Source organism: Myodes glareolus, chromosome 10 (genome assembly GCF_982192425.1).
Source record: "Myodes glareolus chromosome 10, mMyoGla1.1, whole genome shotgun sequence".
NCBI classification, from domain to species: domain Eukaryota; kingdom Metazoa; phylum Chordata; class Mammalia; order Rodentia; family Cricetidae; genus Myodes; species Myodes glareolus.
Genome location: NC_142035.1, coordinates 59,520,064 through 59,538,377, shown reverse-complemented (window position 1 = coordinate 59,538,377; position 18,314 = coordinate 59,520,064). Strand labels below are relative to the sequence as shown.

At 54.5% G+C, this 18,314-nt stretch overlaps 1 protein-coding gene and 1 pseudogene across 1 annotated transcript; one reads left to right on the top strand and one right to left on the bottom strand.

Annotated features, from left to right (window-relative positions):
* Positions 1 to 3,101: 3,101 nt before the first annotated feature.
* LOC148120658 (uncharacterized) lies at positions 3,102 to 8,137 on the bottom strand (annotated as a pseudogene).
* Dll4 (delta like canonical Notch ligand 4) lies at positions 7,868 to 17,366 on the top strand. Its single transcript, XM_087911296.1, has 11 exons — positions 7,868 to 8,252; positions 8,361 to 8,633; positions 9,087 to 9,144; positions 9,946 to 10,209; positions 10,576 to 10,636; positions 10,726 to 10,856; positions 12,451 to 12,620; positions 12,805 to 13,024; positions 14,058 to 14,760; positions 15,724 to 15,832; positions 16,358 to 17,366. Exons 1-11 carry the CDS (start codon positions 8,187 to 8,189, stop codon positions 16,361 to 16,363), a joined length of 2,061 nt encoding a protein of 686 aa, XP_087767422.1. The 5' UTR covers positions 7,868 to 8,186; the 3' UTR covers positions 16,364 to 17,366.
* Positions 17,367 to 18,314: the final 948 nt, after the last annotated feature.

Sequence of the window (18,314 nt, the reverse complement as noted above, 5' to 3'; positions counted from 1 at the left end):
CCTTTAAAAAAATAATTTGTTTATTTTTATTTTATGTGCATTGGTGTTTTGCCTGCGGGTATGTCTGTGTAAAGATACCAGATCCCCTGGAACTGGAGTTACAATTGTGAGCTGCTGTGTGGTGCTGGGAATTGGATCAGGGTCCTCTGGAAGAGCAGCCAGGGCTCCTGAGTGCTGAGCCACCTCTCCAGCGCTCTGTACCCAATCTTTGTGCATACATGTTTCATTCATGCCTGCGTATACACACATGCATAGGAACTCAGTGAGGCCTCAGGACAATGAACCGTGAACCTGTAGTACCATGCTGTGTGTGTATGTGTGAGTGTGTATGTGTGTGTTACTGTGGGTTGAACCCAGGTCTTTGTGCATACTTAGTACATGCCTTCCCACTGAACTACACGCCCAGGCTCACAGTAGCACTGTTGACAGATTTGTCTCAGCTTCTCATAGCTTCTTCTAACCAGAGAGCCTCAGTGCTGAGTGAGGGTATCGAGGACCGGAAGAGAAGAGAGGAAGTTGGGCAAGGATGCCGAGATGACTCCCACCATGGGGGTGTTCCTGTGACCTCAGAGAGATCCTGGAGAAGGATGAGTGGGCACAGAAGTGTTGAGACTTCTTCCTTGCTGAGCTGCACTGAACTGAGACCCTGGCGTTGGTGACCCTGACTTTTCACCATGGCTCAGGAGTTCCCTGTGAGTACCCAGACCTTGATTTTCTATACCTACAGGCTGCAGGAAGGCACTCAGAGGCCCTAACTCCTTGGGGCTAAGAGGAAGCCCAGTTCCTATTGCCTCTAGGCCTGTCTGGACACTTTCGTAGACACTGGGCTGGAGGTTTGCTGTTAACCACACGCAGGTCAAGTTATTCATTAGCAAACATCAGTATGCAATTCTCATTAACTCCAGGGTAGAGTTCAACCTGGATTAGTGGATATATAGTGTAGACACTGTCACAGGAAGTCCTCCCATATGTCTAACCTAAATCCTTCCTGCCACCATTGAAGTCCATTTCCTCTTATTCTGCCTGTTCTGGGAGAAAGGGATAGCTGACCACTGTCCTCTGCTTTAGACCCATCACCTACTTGACCAAGGCAGTCAGATCTCTCCTTTCTCCAGGGAACAGTGACTTTGCCGACTCAAGCAGTTGTTCAGAGTTGGCACCTGTCCCCAGTCTTTTTCTCTCTATGTAAGAAATGTGCAACCTACTTCCTGGTCCAGGCCTAACCCTTCCTTCCAGGAGAGTGGGCGCTAGGGCTGAGTAAGTAAGCCCCCACTCCTAGGTTCCTGCTGGTAGACAAAGCCAGGGGTGTGGCCCCATCCCCCACCTCTTGCTTGTACTAGGTGGCAGCTGGGATCAGAGATCAGAGATCATGTCGGGAAATGAGAGGGCAGAGTTGCTTCTGAGAGATGAGTTGTGGGTTCGTGGGAGAAGCTGTCGGACACAAAAGTACCCAGGGACTCCCGGGCCGGGCAAGGATGGGCCTGCAAGCTGAGGGAAGCTGGAAGCATCGAGGGCTAGGAGGAGACCCGAACATCTTTGCCCTGGGAAAGAGCACAGCAAAAAGTAGGCTTGTGGAGAGGATCATAGAGGTCAGTCAGCCTGGCAAGGTTAGAGGTCAGCCTGGCAAAGTTAGAGGTCAGCCTGGTGAGGTAAGAGGTCAGCCTGGCAAGGGTGGAGGTCAGCCTGGCAAGGGTGGAGGTCAGCCTGGCTAGGTTAAAGGTCAGCCTGGCGAGGGTGGAGGTCAGCCTGGCGAGGTTAGAGGTCAGCCTGGTGAGGTTAGAGGTCAGCCTGGCGAGGGTGGAGGTCAGCCTGGCAAGGGTGGAGGTCAGCCAAGGGTGAGGTAGAGGTCAGCCTGGCGAGGGTGTCGGAAATGAGCAGATGAAGCAGTTCTTAGGGAAAGACAGACCTCAGGATGAGGAAACCAACCTAAGAGCCCAAACGTCCCCACCCTGCCACTGCCACATTCTTCAGGTCAAGTTGTCTTTCTGTGCACAGCCTGACCTGTGCTTTTGGTTTGAGATTTTTAAAGATTGGTTTTTGTTTGTTTGTTTGTTTGTTTTGAAAAGCCAGGGTCTTATTTTATAGCCCTGGGTGGTCTGGAACTTGTTCTGTGCATAGAACAAGCTGGCCTCAAACTCAGAGAGATCTGCCTGACTCCAGATTGTACTTTTAATCTCCAAGTGTGCCTGTGAGAGGGTGTGATACTCAGGAAGTTAGAAGAGGGAGTCAGATATCCTGGATCTGGAGTTGCCAACGGTTGTGAGCTGCCTGAAACGGGCGCTGGCAACCAAACCAGGGTCCTCCAGAAGACTATGTGATTATATTATTAAGTATGGCCTTGAACTCCTGATCCTCCTTCTGCCTCCATGTCCTGGGATCACAGTTGTGTCCCACTCTTGTAGTGAAGCTTGGGGTCTCTCTGCCAGGTAGTAGGGAGCTTTCCCTCCCCTGTGCCTTCCTGCCCACTGGCAGAGTGTGAACAGGAAGGAACTAGGGAAGGGGAAACCAGGGCTCTGGGCAAGTTGCCACGGAGGCTGCCTTAGCCCCAACCTCCTCTCTAGCTGGAAATACCCGATGTGTGGTTCCTGGCCATAGCTTTCCAGGCATCTCCTGGGTTTGGCAGATGTAGCTGAAGCAGCTGTGCGGTCACATCAAGTTGGCCCTGGCCACCAGACTTATCTCAGTTCTGCAGCTGCCAAGTCTATGCCCTGCTCTGCCTTCTCTCTCCCTCTGTCTTTTTTTTCTTTCTTTTGGTGTTTTGAAGCAGGGTTTCTCTGTTGTCTGTTCCTGGTTGTACTGGAACTTGCTCCATAGCCTAGGCTGGCCTCAACTCAGAGATTGGATTGCCTCTGCCGCCTTCTGAGTGCTGGAATTAATGGTCCACCGCCACCCTCCTGTCTTTTTAAGTACCCAGCAGGCCTGAGGGAAAAGCTTCTCACTCACCATGAACAATTAAAAAGAAGCCTACTGTCTCTACAAGCCCTAGGTGCTCTTATTGAGAAAGAACACTTATCCTGTCCCAGGCCCCATCTGTTTGAGTGCTCTGGGAAGGAAGGCCAAGGAGACAGTATGAAATTGCTCCAGGCCCTAGGTGCCTGGGACCACGGAAGAGGAGATGGGAGGTCTTCCTGGCCTTCCGAGAAGCCCAAGCAGTACTCCCCCATGCCCAGTGATCCTGCCCATGTGGGTATCCTTTATTTGGCATATGTTGGGTCATCAAGCAAGAGCAATCAGCCAGTGGACACTGGACCCAGGAGGTGTGTTCTCTGAGCCTCTCGGAGTGGCCAGCACACTCAGTGATCAGATCTATTCAGGGATGCCTCTTCCTTCCTGCAGGTCACTGCTCTGAAATACCACCTCAGCAGGAGGGCTGCCTCTGTGGGAAGGTAGACAGCGGTTCTCCAGGTCGTTCAGTCAGGACCTTTACCATAAGTCACACTACAAAAGGCCCCAACTCTAGAGTTCTCACACTTTGTCCTCCCCTCCCCCACCTCATGCGTCTTTCCTGAGGACTGTGTCCCTGTCTTTTTTCTTCCTCGACCTCCGAAACTCTTTTGTGCCCTGCCCCCAGGGGGGCCTCTGGTTGTCTTCGCCTTGCCTAGAGGGAAGGAAAGGGACTAAATGATCGAGTCTTGCAAATACGTAGTCGAATGCAGTCCTTTACTTCCTAGGTCACTATTATCATCACATCGCACACAGGAAAGAAGCAGGTGTAGAGTCTTGCTTAAGTTTCAAGCCCAGGACACACGGCCAGGTCGCGGTCATCTTCATGCACCAGACCCCAGGCCGCTTCAATTCTCGGCCTTGCTCGGTCCTCTTCAAATCAGAACCCAACGTGACTTTAGAATACCAGGCCCCCCTTTTCTCCCTAGCCCTCCGGTTTTATCATCAGTTCCTACATCCTGTTTCTTTCCTTGAAGTCCCCCCAGCCAGTCCTCGAGGCCAATGCTAAATCATCATCTTCCTCTCTCCTCCCTTAGCCTCAGGCCTATTCTCCTGGGAATCCACTCTGACCCTGGGCGAAAACTCGAAGTACGCAGTTTCGCAGTTTCTCTACGGAGGAGTAGGGAAAAGTGCGCCGCGCTGCGGGGTGCTGCCTGCTGAGCGGGAATCCAGATCCTAACCGCTGGCACCCCTCGAGGGGAGGGGAGAGGGCGGAGGTGCTTCTGCGGCGGCATCTGTCCGAGGCGGGCGGGAAGCTGCTGCATTAAATTGTAAAATCGATTTATTGACCGGCAGGTGCGAGCAGCGGCAGATGGAGAGCAGCACTGCCCGGGCGCATCTGCGGGGAGCGGCGGCATCGATCCTGGCCCCCCTCTGAAACCGTTCGTCCTGGGCCTTTCTGTCGGTTCACTACTAAATGCAGGGCCAAGGTCCGAGAAACGGCGGCGCCTGAGTGGCTAGAATAGTTCAATTCCCTTCCTTATCCCCTCCTGGCCTCAGGGCCCGAGCTGTGCCCCCACGGCTGGCAGGCTCTGCCAGCCCCACTGCCCCAGTTGGCACGCGGCAGGCCAGCCTGACGCGTGGCAGCGCCCTGCGGCAGATGAGGCACGCGCCGGCCTCATTTCAATGTGAATGGTTCGAATGAAGCAGCCATGTGGCAGCAACAGTTTGCAAATCTCCCCGCCTTCTGTGCAGCTCCCCGGCCGCGGCTCCCAGCACGTGGCCCCTTCTCCGCAGCGACCGCAGCAGGGTCTCTCAAGGCTTAAGTGCCCCGCCCCAGTCAGGCCTGCTTCCCCGCCCCCAACCTGTCCTGCGGGCGCAGTAGCCCCAGACCCCACCTCGCATCTACTCTGATGCAGTGTGTCGGGTCCAGACCGCTGTCCCTTGGGAAGGGCAGCGGCTAAGAGGAGGGCTAAAACCGCGCTGGAGGTCTCTGAGCTGCGCTGGTGACCCTACGGAGCGCTCACAGGCAGCGGAAGGAGGCCCGAAACCTCACCCCAATAACCTGCGGCCAGTTTGGAGACACAGCTGAAAGAAAACTTGAGCGTTTTTTTTTTCTTTCTTTCTTTTCTTTTCTTTCTTTCTTTTTTTTTTTTTCAATTCCAGGGGTTGGTTCTGCATAGTTGGAGAAACTGAGAAATGGCATGCACAGTGGCCAAGAGGAGGGAACAGGAAAAACAGAAAACTAGGGAGAAAGGCTTTTCTTGGCTTCCCCAGTACTCGGACTTCAGAGCTGGGAAATGCCGTGGAGTTTCTGGGAGAAGCTGTGGACCCAAGAAAGGGCTGTAGTTTATGGGGACCCTGCTCATTCTGGCTAAGGGACCTATGGAGTGTCTACATCAGGGCCAGAGTCAACTGGCCCTGACTAGAGCAGGTTCCCAGTGACCTGCTATCCTCTGGGTCGCCTACGGCTATCCTCACAACCTTGCATACCTTTGAATAACTAGGACGGTGCTGCCTTTCTTCCACTTAAGAGACTTTTTTTTTTTTGCTCGTAATTAGAGAGTGGGAGAGAAGGGCTTCAGTTGTGTGACCTAGAGAAACATTCCCTACACATTCATACCTGGCAATGTGGGTTTGATCCCAGAAGATAGGAACTCTATCAGGGCCCAGGGATAAGAGTGGCCAGATAAGAAACCTCAGGAAGTCGGGAGATGGTGGCGCAGGCCTTTAATCCTAGCACTCGGAGGCAGAGGCAGGCGGATCTCTGTGAGTTTGAGGTCAGCCTGGACATCCAAGGCTACACTGAGAAACCCTGTCTCGAAAAACCAAAAGAAAAAAGAAAAAGAAACCTCAGGAATATTGCCAATAGGTGTTCTGATGAAGGGGGAAATGTAACGCTTTACTTTCTGGGTCAGAAGTTTTTTAGGTGGATGGCTTACATTGCTCATTTCTGAGGAAAACGATGATCCCAACTTTTGTTTGGTCCTTGACTATTTGCAAAATATTTTGGCACATTAATATGTATGAGAGGGTAGAACACTTCCAAGAGTAATAGATAGCCTGGGTGGAAGCTGATGTCTCCCTTGGGAGTTAGGCAAGTGCCAGCGCCAAAGAGAAAGAGCACGTGTCAATGAACTCCCGGGCTAGGATTGGGGTATGAGACCTAGTAGAGCCTGGTGGGGCTGCAGGCCAGCTCCAAAGAGAGAGCAGGAGGATCCTCTGACACCCTAAGTATTTAGGGATACTTAGAAGATGCATACGGAGTGAGGATTTGGAAGTTCATTTGCCAGTACCGCCGCGAGGTACGCCCCGAGCTCCCCCTCTCTCGGGCCTGGGACTCTGCTTGCCCATAACCTACATTAACTCGCTAGTGCAGCCTGGGCCCATCTGCCGGCCCCCGCCCCACCTCGGTTCCCCACGCCAACCCTCTCGCGCCAGATGGTGGCTGGGAGGGGTGGCCGTGCGTGGGGGACCCCGGAGCCTGTCTCCTCACCTCACTCCACCCCCACCCCACGCTCAAAACCTCATGTTTTCCTCACCCCCCCCCCATTAACACCACCCAAGTCAAAAAATCAGACCATGTTCGTCATTGACAGCTGTTGGGCTCCTCTTCCCCTACCATGGCCTCCCTGGGGCTGGAGCCGAGTCCCCGCGCCCCCCCCCCCACCTCGATCTTATCGTCCGAGGACAGCCAGCCATCACCACGCGGGCGGGCTGACAGATGAAGCCACAGTGCCCCCACCGCCCTCAGTGTAGCTGAGAGAGAGTTCTCTAGCACCCCCGAGACTGGGAGAAGCCAGCTTTTCTTGAGCTGCGGCCTCCGGGGAGCAGGACGGGTTCTGGGAAAGCAGCTGCACGGTTTGCGCTCAGAGGCCACCCGGGAGAGGCGCGCGTGCGACGTGGGTGAAGCCGCCCGAAACTCAAACAACTTTGTGCGCCTCCAGTTCCACCCTACATCCTGCCCTATGCAGAGAGAGCTGGGTCTGCTTGACCTCAGGTTCCCTCACCTAGCCTCTTTAGTGGCCCGTGGAAACTCCGGAGTTAGGAAAGTTCCTCCCTACTCCAGCGGAACTAGGGGGACACCGGTGGGGGCCAGAATAGGGAAAGGAGCCTAGGCGCGACCCAGGTGAGGTAGCTCTGAGGGAGAAACCAGAAGTTCATTACCATACAGCTGAGGACGCACCCCCCAACACCATTTCGAAAACCACGCCCCCCACCTCCCTTTCGGACCACTAGTCCAGGCGCTAGCACGAGCCTAGAGGTAGTGGGGGTGGAGTACAGAAGAGAGAGAAGAGAGAAGGCACGCGCTGGGCACGCCCCGCTGCTGAGAATGACAGGCCTGTCAGGTGCAAAGGAGGAGACCAGAGTCTTAGACGCTTGGCCCTTTGCCTTGCTTGGAATGGCCACGGAAAGGTTAACGCGTCTGATGGCTTCCCTGCGGTGCTGAGGACGCGTGGTGGGTGGGTGCTCCTAGGCTGGAGGCCAGCGAGGCGCGACCTGCCTAATGTCTGGGAAGGAAAGGGAGATCCAAGTCCCCTGGCGCTGGTTTTCGCTTTCCTGGTTTAAGTTCTTCCCACCTGCTGAAGGACTATAGGTAACTAATGTCTGAAGCAGATGCTCCGCCTACGGGGACCCCTTAGAATTTCCACCCCCAGGACCATCCGGGAGCCACCTCACCTCCCGCCGCATCACTGGGCTACCCTCCTACCCTCTGGTGGCAAGGGTCTCAGCCTTTAACCAGCCGATCTCTGAGGACTGCTCCCTGGGCACGCGCAGAGCTAGGAGCCCAGAGGTTGGAAGAGGGGCGGGGACCTGCGCCCTACTGGCTAGTTGACAGGGGGAGCGGCGGGGGCGGAGGCCCCCTCCGGTGGGTGCTGGGACTGTAGCCACTAGAGGCCTGGAGGGGAGGGGAGAGTGACCAGGCTGCGAAGAGGAGCCAATATATATAAGAAAGGCTCCGGAGCGAGCAGGTTTCAGTAGCGGCGCTGCTCGCCGGCCAGGATCCCGAGGCCAAGAGCCTCAACCGAAGCCGCTTGGGTGCAGTGTACCCCGACACTAGCCCGCTCAAGGCCCTAGGATTAGCTCCAGGACACATACTTAGAGCGACCACCGCCCAGTCGTCTTCACCTGGATTACCTACGGAAGCATCGAGCCGCGGAGTTTTCGAGAAGGCGACAAGGGGGCAGAGTCCCGAGAGGAATCAGCTTTTCAGGAACTCGACTGGCAGACGGACGTGCCGGGAGAGCGACATCCCTAACAAGCAGATTCTGAGTCCCCGGGTGGAGAGGACACCCCAAGGAATGACGCCTGCGTCCCGGAGCGCCTTTCACTGGGCGCTACTGCTGCTGGCGGTACTGTGGCCGCAGGTAACGTCCCGCGCCCTCTCCGCCCCCTCCCGCAGCGCTCCCGGCTTGCGTCCCGGCGCCCGCTGAACCTGACCGCTCTCCTCCCTTCTTCTCTCGGTCCCTGTGCAGCAGCGCGTCTCGGGCTCCGGCATCTTCCAGCTGCGGCTGCAGGAGTTCGCCAACGAGCGCGGTGTGCTGGCCAATGGGCGGCCCTGCGAGCCCGGTTGCCGGACTTTCTTCCGCATCTGCCTTAAGCACTTCCAGGCAACCTTCTCACCGGGACCCTGCACCTTCGGCAGCGTCTCCACACCGGTATTGGGCACCAACTCCTTCGTCGTCAGGGACGAGAATAGCGGCGGTGGTCGCAACCCTCTTCAGCTGCCCTTCAATTTCACCTGGCCGGTAAGCTTAACCTGAATGCACTGGGAGATCACCGAAGGCAAAAGAAGGGAGCGCTCATAAACCAGATCCTGTCTCCTAAGCGCGTCCCTGGAGAGCCCCTGGCTCTCCCCCACCTCCATAGGTCCATCCCGGAGAGGGCTTTCAATAGTCTTTCTTCCCAGTTTCTTGCCCTTCCTTCCACCCAGTTCTTGGGATAGGAGTTTCATTACCAATACCCCATCGCTGCACCACCCGCCCACCCCCAGCTCTCACTTACACTCCAGCATCCCACATCCCTCCCCTGCCTTCTCAACTCGCGCGCTGCACTGCGCGAACATCAGTTATGTTGACCCGAGCTCGGTAACTGTATCCCGCAATTAGATTAATTAAACGGGCTGCCGCGAGGCACTCCCTCCTTTCCCGCCCTGCTCATATCGCTACCTCTCTGTCCCCCACCCCCCTTTTGCTTCCCAGGGTACCTTCTCACTCAACATCCAAGCTTGGCACGCACCAGGAGACGACCTGCGGCCAGGTGAGTATCTCACTCCTCAGCCACAGGGGGGCGACATCACGCGGAGCCGAAAGAGTTAACCTGTTATAGGCGCGGGGCGGGGGGTGGGGGTGGGGGAGGACGGACCGCGGGCTTGGGGGTGGGGGCCAGGACGCTTAGCTTGGCCGGAGCTGCGCCCCGCGCTGAACGCTCGGATTCCGCTTGCTGCCTGGACTCAGAGCACAATTGCGTTTCCTGCGGGTTATTTTTGGCGTGGGAACGCGGGGAGCACGGCGGTGAGAAAGGCCGAGGCTGCCAGCGCCGCTGACGGGCCCCTTCCTGTATTTTACACCTTTTGCGAATTCCGCTCCTTTGGAAAGGGAATAATGGCTTTGGGATGTTGTTCTGACACAGAGGAAAAGGATATTTCACCAGCACAACAATTCTCACTTTGAAAAGGAAAAAAAAAATGACCAACCTCTGGAGCAGAACCCCTGAAACTGCACCAAAGAACCCCTTATTCCCAAATCTCGAATCAGAAAGCTTCCCCTCTTTTAATTTTTTTTTTTCCATTTTGACCTCTTTTCCTCTTTCTCCTCCGTATCTGCCTCCACAACCCTGGGATATCTTAACATCCGTCTATTGTACCCTTTTTGAATGCTATCAAGCCCCCTGCACATGCACACACCCAGGGAAGCTAAGTAGCAAGACTGTGGGACCCTCTGTCCTGTGTTTGCTGGCAGGTGGGGTTATCGGGATAACTGGTCCGGTTGTTAAGTGACCGCCAGAGTCAAGGCGAAAGAGGCTTGCCCGTCTTTCTCTGACCCGATGCTCTCCCTGCAGAGGTTTTACCAGTCGATGCACTTATCAGTCAAATCACCATCCAAGGCTCCCTTGCTGTGGGTCAGAATTGGCTACCAGATGAGCAAAATGACACCCTCACAAGACTACGCTACTCCTACCGGGTCATCTGCAGTGACAACTACTATGGGGATAACTGTTCCCGCCTATGCAAGAAGCGCAATGACCTCTTCGGACACTACGTGTGCCAGCCAGATGGCAGTCTGTCCTGCCTGCCCGGTTGGACTGGGAAATACTGCGATCAGCGTAAGCAGCCAGGCTCCCACCAGAATGGAAGGGAGGAGATTTCCCCCCAAGAAAGTATTAGATAGTTGTCTCAGCTTCCCTTCGGAGTGGGTCTATGCTGCCACCCAGCTGGGCCTCAAGATCACCTGGGGATGCTGTAACCTGGGACTCAGAGCCTCCTCCCCAGCTGGTATAAGCCCACATTGATCCCTATTATTCATTTCGTCCAGCATGGTTCTCTCCCACCCCCTTGTCCCTGGTTCCCTTTAAGATAACCATGGCTCCTCTTGGAGACCAATAGTAGGAAGTGAGCTCAGGAGAGCAGGACGGGAGACAGAGGCTTTGGTACCAGAACCTCATCCAGCCCTATTTCCTTTTTTCTTTTAGCTATCTGTCTTTCTGGCTGTCATGAACAGAATGGCTACTGCAGCAAGCCAGCAGAATGCCTGTAAGTTGGGGACAGGAAGCGGGAGTAGGGGGACTCTTCCTTGTAACCAGGCCTCCCACCTTACTCTCAGCTTCTCTTCTGCCCTATAGCTGCCGTCCAGGTTGGCAGGGCCGCCTATGCAATGAATGCATCCCCCACAATGGCTGTCGTCATGGCACCTGCAGCAGCCCCTGGCAGTGTACCTGCGAAGAGGGCTGGGGAGGTCTGTTCTGTGACCAAGGTGAGTGAGGGAAGGAGAGATGGGGTGGCAGGGGCTGAAACTAGAGATAGCAACTGGACCCTCTTTCTTGGTGATGGGTGACTGGCTTTCCTATTACTGGTCAAGGGTCTTAGGACTTGTATATGTGCATGTGTGTGGTGTTGGGGATGGAACGCGGGGTACCACGATACTACCTGTGAACTACACCCGCGCTCAATCTTAGTACTTTTAAAAGCTCTTTTCAACTGACCTAGAATGGGATGGTGGGACATTCTTCTCCAAGTACATAAGACTAAAGAGGCCCAAGGGGTAACAGCTTGGGAGCCTGGAGCTTATGCTCATAAAGTCTAGCAAGACCAAAGAGAAACGGAGGCCGAGCTCTGTTCCTCTTTCTGCCTTTAGTTACCTATTAACCCTCTGAGTGTTTGCTCACCTTCCAAGGCTGTTTGAGCAGCTCTCCCCTAGACAGCTGTCTGGTGGGGTGTGCCTCCTGGCTGCCCTGGGCTGTGGCCAACCTGGGCCTCTGGGTGGAGGGAACATCTAACTGCCTTTTTTAGTGTGGGCACAGCCACCTGCCTTTCTCCGGCGACACTTGCCAGGCAGCTCTCTGAGCTCATGCAGTCTCTCCCTGGTATTTGAAGGTTGTTACTCCTCTGCCTACACAGGAGTCTAGGAGCCCCAGCCTTGAGAGAGGGAACCTTTTCTTCTGCATCCCTGTACCCAGCTGCATCCTCCCGTTTTCAGGGTCAAGCACTGTGCCTGCTGCCATGGAAACACTGCACAGGCCCGGAGAGGATGGGGAGGGGGGTTGCCATGCTGGAAAAAGCTTGCCTATGCCCTGACTTTTTGCCAGCATGGAATTCAGTCCTTGTATGTTCTTATTCTCTCTCTCTCTCTCTCTCTCTCTCTCTCTCTCTCTCTCTCTCTCTCCCCCTCTTTCTCTTGCACACAGAACTTCCCTCATTTTTCTGTCCCCAACACACCCACACCCACACAGCTGGTCCCTTGCTTTCTTCCTCTCTGCCATCCACATTTGCTCCCAGGCAATACAGTCATATACTCAGTGTATGCAAACACAACCCTACAGCCCCCTCTGTTTGTTTTGTCTGGCTCTCCCTCCTTGCTCTTCTCCAATAAGAAAATAAATAGCTATCATTCAAAATACACATTTAACACGTCCTTCAGAAAATGCCTGGTCCAGCCTGTGGTGGTTCTCATCTCCCTGTTACTCCTTCCACGTGCTGAAATTTCACTCCTTCATCTAGGTCCTTTTTGCTTGCACCTCCTTCATGAAGCCTTTTGTGACTTCCTCATTGGCTGGGGCCTTAGCTTCACCTCCTTCTCCTCCTCATCCTGCCGTGACTGGCAGTGTTTGTGAGCTTACACACAGCAGGACACTGACCAGTTGTGCTTTGTTTTCAGTTTTCCTATATTTGTACAGTTTGTGTGTGGTCTAAGGTACTTAAACACTCATGGTTTCACCGACAGAGGAAGAGGGATGCCTGGGCCTGGGAAACTTTGAGTTGAAGCTTCTTTGGGCCAAACCCAGGGTGACTTTGCTTGTAGGTGGGAGGCTACGTGGTCCCACTCAGCTGGTTGCCTCCTGCCTCCACAGATCTCAATTACTGCACCCACCACTCCCCGTGCAAGAATGGAGCAACGTGTTCCAACAGCGGGCAGCGGAGTTACACCTGCACCTGCCGCCCGGGCTACACTGGTGTGGACTGCGAGCTGGAACTCAGCAAGTGTGACAGTAACCCCTGTCGGAATGGCGGCAGCTGTAAGGTGAGACGCGAGCCAGCAGCACATGGAGGCAGAGGTCTAACCAGGTAGCATCCAGGCATGCGTATCTCCATGGATACGCATCCATGGAGAGGCACTATGGGCAAGCAGAGGCTAGCTGCCAATCTCATATGTCCTTGCCTCATCCCCAGGGTCTAACTTTAGCCCGTTTATGATCTCTCTCCAGGACCAGGAGGATGGTTACCACTGCCTGTGTCCCCCAGGCTATTATGGTCAGCACTGTGAACATAGTACCTTGACCTGTGCTGACTCACCCTGCTTCAATGGAGGCTCCTGCCGGGAGCGCAACCAGGGGGCCAGTTATGCCTGTGAATGCCCTCCTAATTTCACTGGCTCCAACTGTGAGAAGAAAGTGGACAGGTGCACCAGCAGCCCATGTGCCAACGGTGAGTCCTTACCGTCACCTTCCTAACCTGCTGAAATGGCCCTGGTGCCAGATCGCCTGAGAGAGAGTCAGGAGAAGAGAGAGGCCTGTCCTCCTCTGGGCAAACTCACCAGCTCTCCTTTGCTGTGGAGGGTGAAGAGCTTGCATAATTGGGGGTGGCGCTTTGGAGGAGAACCAGGTGACTGGTAGTGCCCCATCCTATATGGATAAGCCCTGATCTGATGAAGATTACCAAGTGACCCTCCTCAGGAAGCTGTGAATTAGAAAGAAGGATGCTGAAGGCCTCACACCCCTTTTCAGGAAAGCCAGTAGCTGCTTAGAGCTCTGTGCCTTGAGGCCTCGTCTTTCTCCACGTTCCCCTATTTTGTGAGTGGGGCACAAAATATCTAGACTATCCAGCACTTTTGGATATACAAATCCCTTTGGTAATCTTCATGTACTTGGTCAACAAGTGACTGTCTATAAGGCAGGCAGGCAGGCAGGCAGGCAGGCAGTCGTTAGGGAGCTGCTGAGGGCCTGGGGGTGGTAATGTACTCACTTAGCTCCCTCCAGTCACAGTTCTGTCATCCTGGATGAGAAGGTGTAACTTAGTGTCTTTGGTGTGGTTGCAAAGATGAAATTAAATGGCAATCGCACCTACATGAGTGTACTTCTCTATGTAGGCTGTGCTTGCCTCGGTGTCTTCACTACCTGAGCCTCAGAGCTACCTGGGAACTTTAACAGGTGGAGAAACTGAGGCTAAGGGATCAGGGGTCAGATCCTCTGCTAGAGAGAGCAAAGCAAGTGTATCTGTTGTGCCCTCAAATTCTGTAAGATGCCAGTGACATTTACAATAGCTCACGGAGGCATGGAGAACCAGGGTCGGCCCAACTCCAGGACGTCAGTCAGAGGCTTGGTACAGTTCCTTTTATAGAGGGCTCTGTCCATGCAGGCAGAACATAGCGGGTAGAAGGGCCAAGCTCATGGGTTAGGCCCCATGCCCCTCACCTGGGAATTTATAGGCTATTGCTGACTTGGGCCCTATGTCCTTACAGGGGGCCAGTGCCTAAACAGAGGTCCAAGCCGTACCTGCCGCTGCCGTCCTGGATTCACGGGCACCCACTGTGAACTCCACATCAGTGACTGTGCCCGAAGCCCCTGTGCCCACGGGGGCACGTGCCACGATCTGGAGAATGGGCCTGTGTGCACCTGCCCCGCTGGCTATTCTGGCAGGCGCTGTGAGGTGCGGATCGCCAGCGACGCCTGTGCCTCGGGGCCCTGTTTCAACGGGGCCACCTGCTACGCCGGCCTCTCCTCAGACAACGTCGTCTGCAACTGTCCTTACGGCTTTGTGGGCAGCCGCTGCGAGTTTCCCGTGGGCTTGCCACCCAGCTTCCCCTGGGTCGCCGTCTCCCTGGGTGTGGGGCTGGTGGTTCTGCTGGTGTTGCTGGGCATGGTGGCCGTGGCCGTGCGGCAGCTGCGGCTTCGGCGGCCCGATGATGGCAGCAGAGAGGCCATGAACAACTTGTCAGACTTCCAGAAGGACAACCTAATCCCGGCTGCCCAGCTCAAGAACACAAACCAGAAGAAGGAGTTGGAAGTGGACTGTGGCCTGGACAAGTCTAACTGTGGCAAACTGCAGAACCATACATTGGACTACAATCTGGCTCCAGGACCCCTGGGGCGGGGGACCATGCCTGGAAAGTATCTCCACAGTGACAAGAGCTTAGGGGAGAAGGTGCCACTTCGGTTACACAGGTAAGCCATACTTGAAAGCCCCGGGCTTTGATGTGGACGGTTACATAGATTGACGGGATCTCCCGGGCTGAGTGGCAGCCTGGCATCAGACCCTAGCTGCTTTTCAACCAGTAGGGGCTATGGTACTGGACTGCAAGATACTCTAATTGCATTTCTGTAGGGAGTCGGGCACAGTGGCACACACTTATAGCCCTAGCTGCTTAGGCTGAGACAGGAGGATGGCAAGTTTGATGCCAACCTGGGTGACGTGTTTCAAATCAAAAAAAGAAATGGCTCAGAGGGTACAGGTACCCGCTACCGGGACTGATGGCCCCGGCTTGATCTCCAGTACCCACATGTTAGAGGGAGGTCACAGGCTGCTGCAAGCTGTCTTCTGACTTCCGCAGTGCGCACTGGCATGCACACATTCACACGCATGTGCACACACACACACACACACACAAGTGTAACACTTTTTCTTTTAGACAGTTTCTCTGTATAACCTTAACTGTCCTGGAACAGTTCACACTGTAGACCAGGCTGGTCTCGACCTCAGAGATCCCCCTGCCTCTGCCTCCTGAATGCTGGGATTAGAGGCGTGTGCCACCACTGCCCGGCTTCTTCTAAGGAGCTCTGACAAGGGAAGCCCCTCTTGCTCATTCATCCATTCTTCACTCCCCAATACCAACTGTCCACAGTGCATCTCTTTGGTCCGCCATCTTTCCACAGTACGGCTTGTCTCTAGCGGCAATACTGCCGTTTTCTAGGTCTGTGACTGCTGGTTTAGTTGAGTCCCTTGGCTTCTCAGGGGCCTGTTTTAAGTACCTGCCCCCGAAGGCCAGCATTGAGCACTCCCCGCCTACATCATTCTGGACCACTGCAGCACACACCCTTTAACTCTCTGGGATGGAGATCAGCACACCTCGTCCCATCTCCAGTCCCCCACCCCCCTCATCCTTACCCACCCGTCTTATGTTCCCTCAGTGAAAAGCCGGAGTGTCGAATATCAGCCCTATGCTCCCCCAGGGACTCCATCTACCAGTCAGTGTGTTTGATATCAGAAGAGAGGAACGAATGTGTCATTGCCACAGAGGTGAGTTCTGGGCTGGCCCTCCCGGTCAGCATGTCCCCTCCTGCCTTGTGTGGATGGGAAAAGGTCCTGCTCACTAGCAGCCTCATTCCTGAAGGGGTGGGGCAGAGGTCTCTTCCTTGGTATTTAGTCAGGTCCCCTGCTGGCCTCATTGCCACAGAGGGTGTGAAACAGGAACCAGGTGGTATGCCTGACTTGGCAGCTGCACCAATGAAAGGGACAAAGTTAAGGAGACAGGGGGACCTCAGGTAGAGCCAGGAAGGACAGCTATGGTACTGGGTACCTTTCAGGCACCAGTTCCCAGTTGCCTTTGAGTGAAAACAGTTGCTATGTTTGCCCGTTCCTCGCCACTGGCTTCCTCCATTGTACCTCCACATTAGTACAAACTCCCAGACACTTGTATATCTTAGGGAAGACTGAGGAGACTGTCCCTTCCTCAGTAACTTCTCCCAGAAAGGCCCAGAGCATCCCCAGAGACAGTGCCTATTCCCAAGACAACCATCTTTCCGTTTTGTGTATGCTCCCCAGGTATAAGGCCCGAGCCTACCCAGACACCCAGCTTTGGCCCCGCAGCTGGGCCTTCCTTCTGCATTGTTTACATTGCACCCTGGATGGGACGTCTTTAGTATGCACAGTGCTGCTCTGAGGAGGAGGAGGAGGGGATGGCATGAACTGGACAGACTGTGAACCTGCCAAGAGTCGCACCACCTCTGCATGCCTTCAGGAGTCTGCCTGGCCTCAGGTGGGCAGCCCCACCAACAAGGGAAGAGCCGAGGAGCTGGAGGAACACCTGCTGAGCTGACATCTAAGGTGCCACTTGGCCTTGCTGTGCCAGCAGCGACCATCACGGGGCTCTGGACTGTTCTTCAGAGAGTAGCAGTGGCCCCAGGAGGTCTTGGAGCTGCTGTGGCTCCAATGGGCATCTGTGTTTTCAAAGTGCCTTTGCCCAGGCTCCGCCATGACAGCTGGGCCCAAATGAGAGAAGGGATTTGCCTCCTGTAGGCACGAAAGCTATGGCATTTGGCTTTTGGCAGGAGCTACCCTGCAGGCGAGGTAGAGAAGTGGTTCTTGCCTCCAACCACATGGTGTGGGGTGCCACCGAGCCTAGACCCTCTGGGCAAAGGTGGTAGATCACCTCTCACTGGTCCTGGTGCCTTGGGGCTTGTGAGAACAGATGGGCTTAGGGCCTGCCCCTTTGCCAGCTACGGTTTCAGCCCCAAGTGGGGAGCTCAGGGCCTTTATGCTAAAATTCCAATGAGGGAGGTCATGGGTGCTGCTGTGGCCTAGGCCCCTTCCTCCCTCGTGCCCATTTCTGTGCCCTTGAGCCTGGGCTCTGTCAGTGCCCACTGCTGCCCCAGACCACCCTTGAAGCCGATCTTCAGAAATCAATAATATGAGGTGTTTTTTTTGTAGTTTATTTTGGAATCTAGTATTTTGATAATTTAAAAATCAGAAGCACTGACCTTTCTACATTTTATAACATTATTTTGTATATAATGTGTATTTATAATATGGAACAGATGTGTACAGGAATTTATTACGGCTTGGGTCCTGTCTTTGTAATGGGAGAGTGGGAATCCTCTCTTCTCCCTGCCTTCCTACCCCAAATATTCGGAAGCCCCTTCTCTTCTTGCTGTTGAATGCCCTCCCAGAACCCGGAGGGCCTCTGCATGCTGGGCTTTGGTGTGTTATGTGGAAGGCCAGTGTCTCAGTCAGGTCTTTGGGGAGCCTACCCTTATCCACCTCATCCCCGGGCCAACCTTCTACGCCTGGTGGCTTTGAGACCAGATGCCACTACCCCACTTTATGCTGCCCCCAGTCCGTGAGGCCATATTTCCCCTGCCTGAAACTCATTTCCCTTTCTCCAAGCCCGAGAAGGAGCATGGGAGCCTGATTTTCTCCTATTGAGGAGGATTCTCTCATTACTTATTCAAAAGGACTCTCTTATTAGATAAGGAGTTAGGTCCCCGCTGGGTACTTCCTCCTGCTGGCATCTGCTGTTTTCTCAGTAAGACTGAGGGATTGGTCTGGAATGAAGATGGGTAGGGAATTTGCCCTGGGTTTGTCTTTCTGGCAGCTGGACAGAGCTGAAGGGATGGATAAGGCTGCAAGGAGTGGGGGGTCAGAGTTTTCCTCAGTCCGGGTTGCTCAGGCTGAGACACTAATAAGGGAATTTCCAATCTGCTCCATGCCCAGCTTCCTCTAAGGCACAGGATAGTCCCTAGGGTGCCAATCCTCTCTCTGCAGCCACAAACATACCCCATGATGTGCAAATGATGAAAAAAAAAAAAACCAAAACAACCCCCAAATGAGGGAAAAGCTGCTCAGATGTCCCCAGCTCTCAGCCTCCTCACAAAAGCAAAACAGACCCAAAAGCCGCCTTCCTAGTGGAATCCAAACTTGCCCCCACCCCCAACTCCAGCATGGTGACCCAAGATCTGGGCGCTTATTTGAGTGCCGGGAGCATGCACATGTCCCACAACTT

What these genes read in the sequence shown, in the direction of transcription:
- Dll4 (XM_087911296.1), top strand. Translation starts at nt 8,187, where the DNA reads ATGACGCCTGCGTCCCGGAGCGCCTTTCACTGGGCGCTACTGCTGCTG. An exon ending in TGGCGGTACTGTGGCCGCAG is followed by an intron (nt 8,253 to 8,360) that starts GTAACGTCCCGC and finishes GTCCCTGTGCAG; the next exon opens with CAGCGCGTCTCGGGCTCCGG. An exon ending in AGCAAGCCAGCAGAATGCCT is followed by an intron (nt 10,637 to 10,725) that starts GTAAGTTGGGGA and finishes TCTGCCCTATAG; the next exon opens with CTGCCGTCCAGGTTGGCAGG.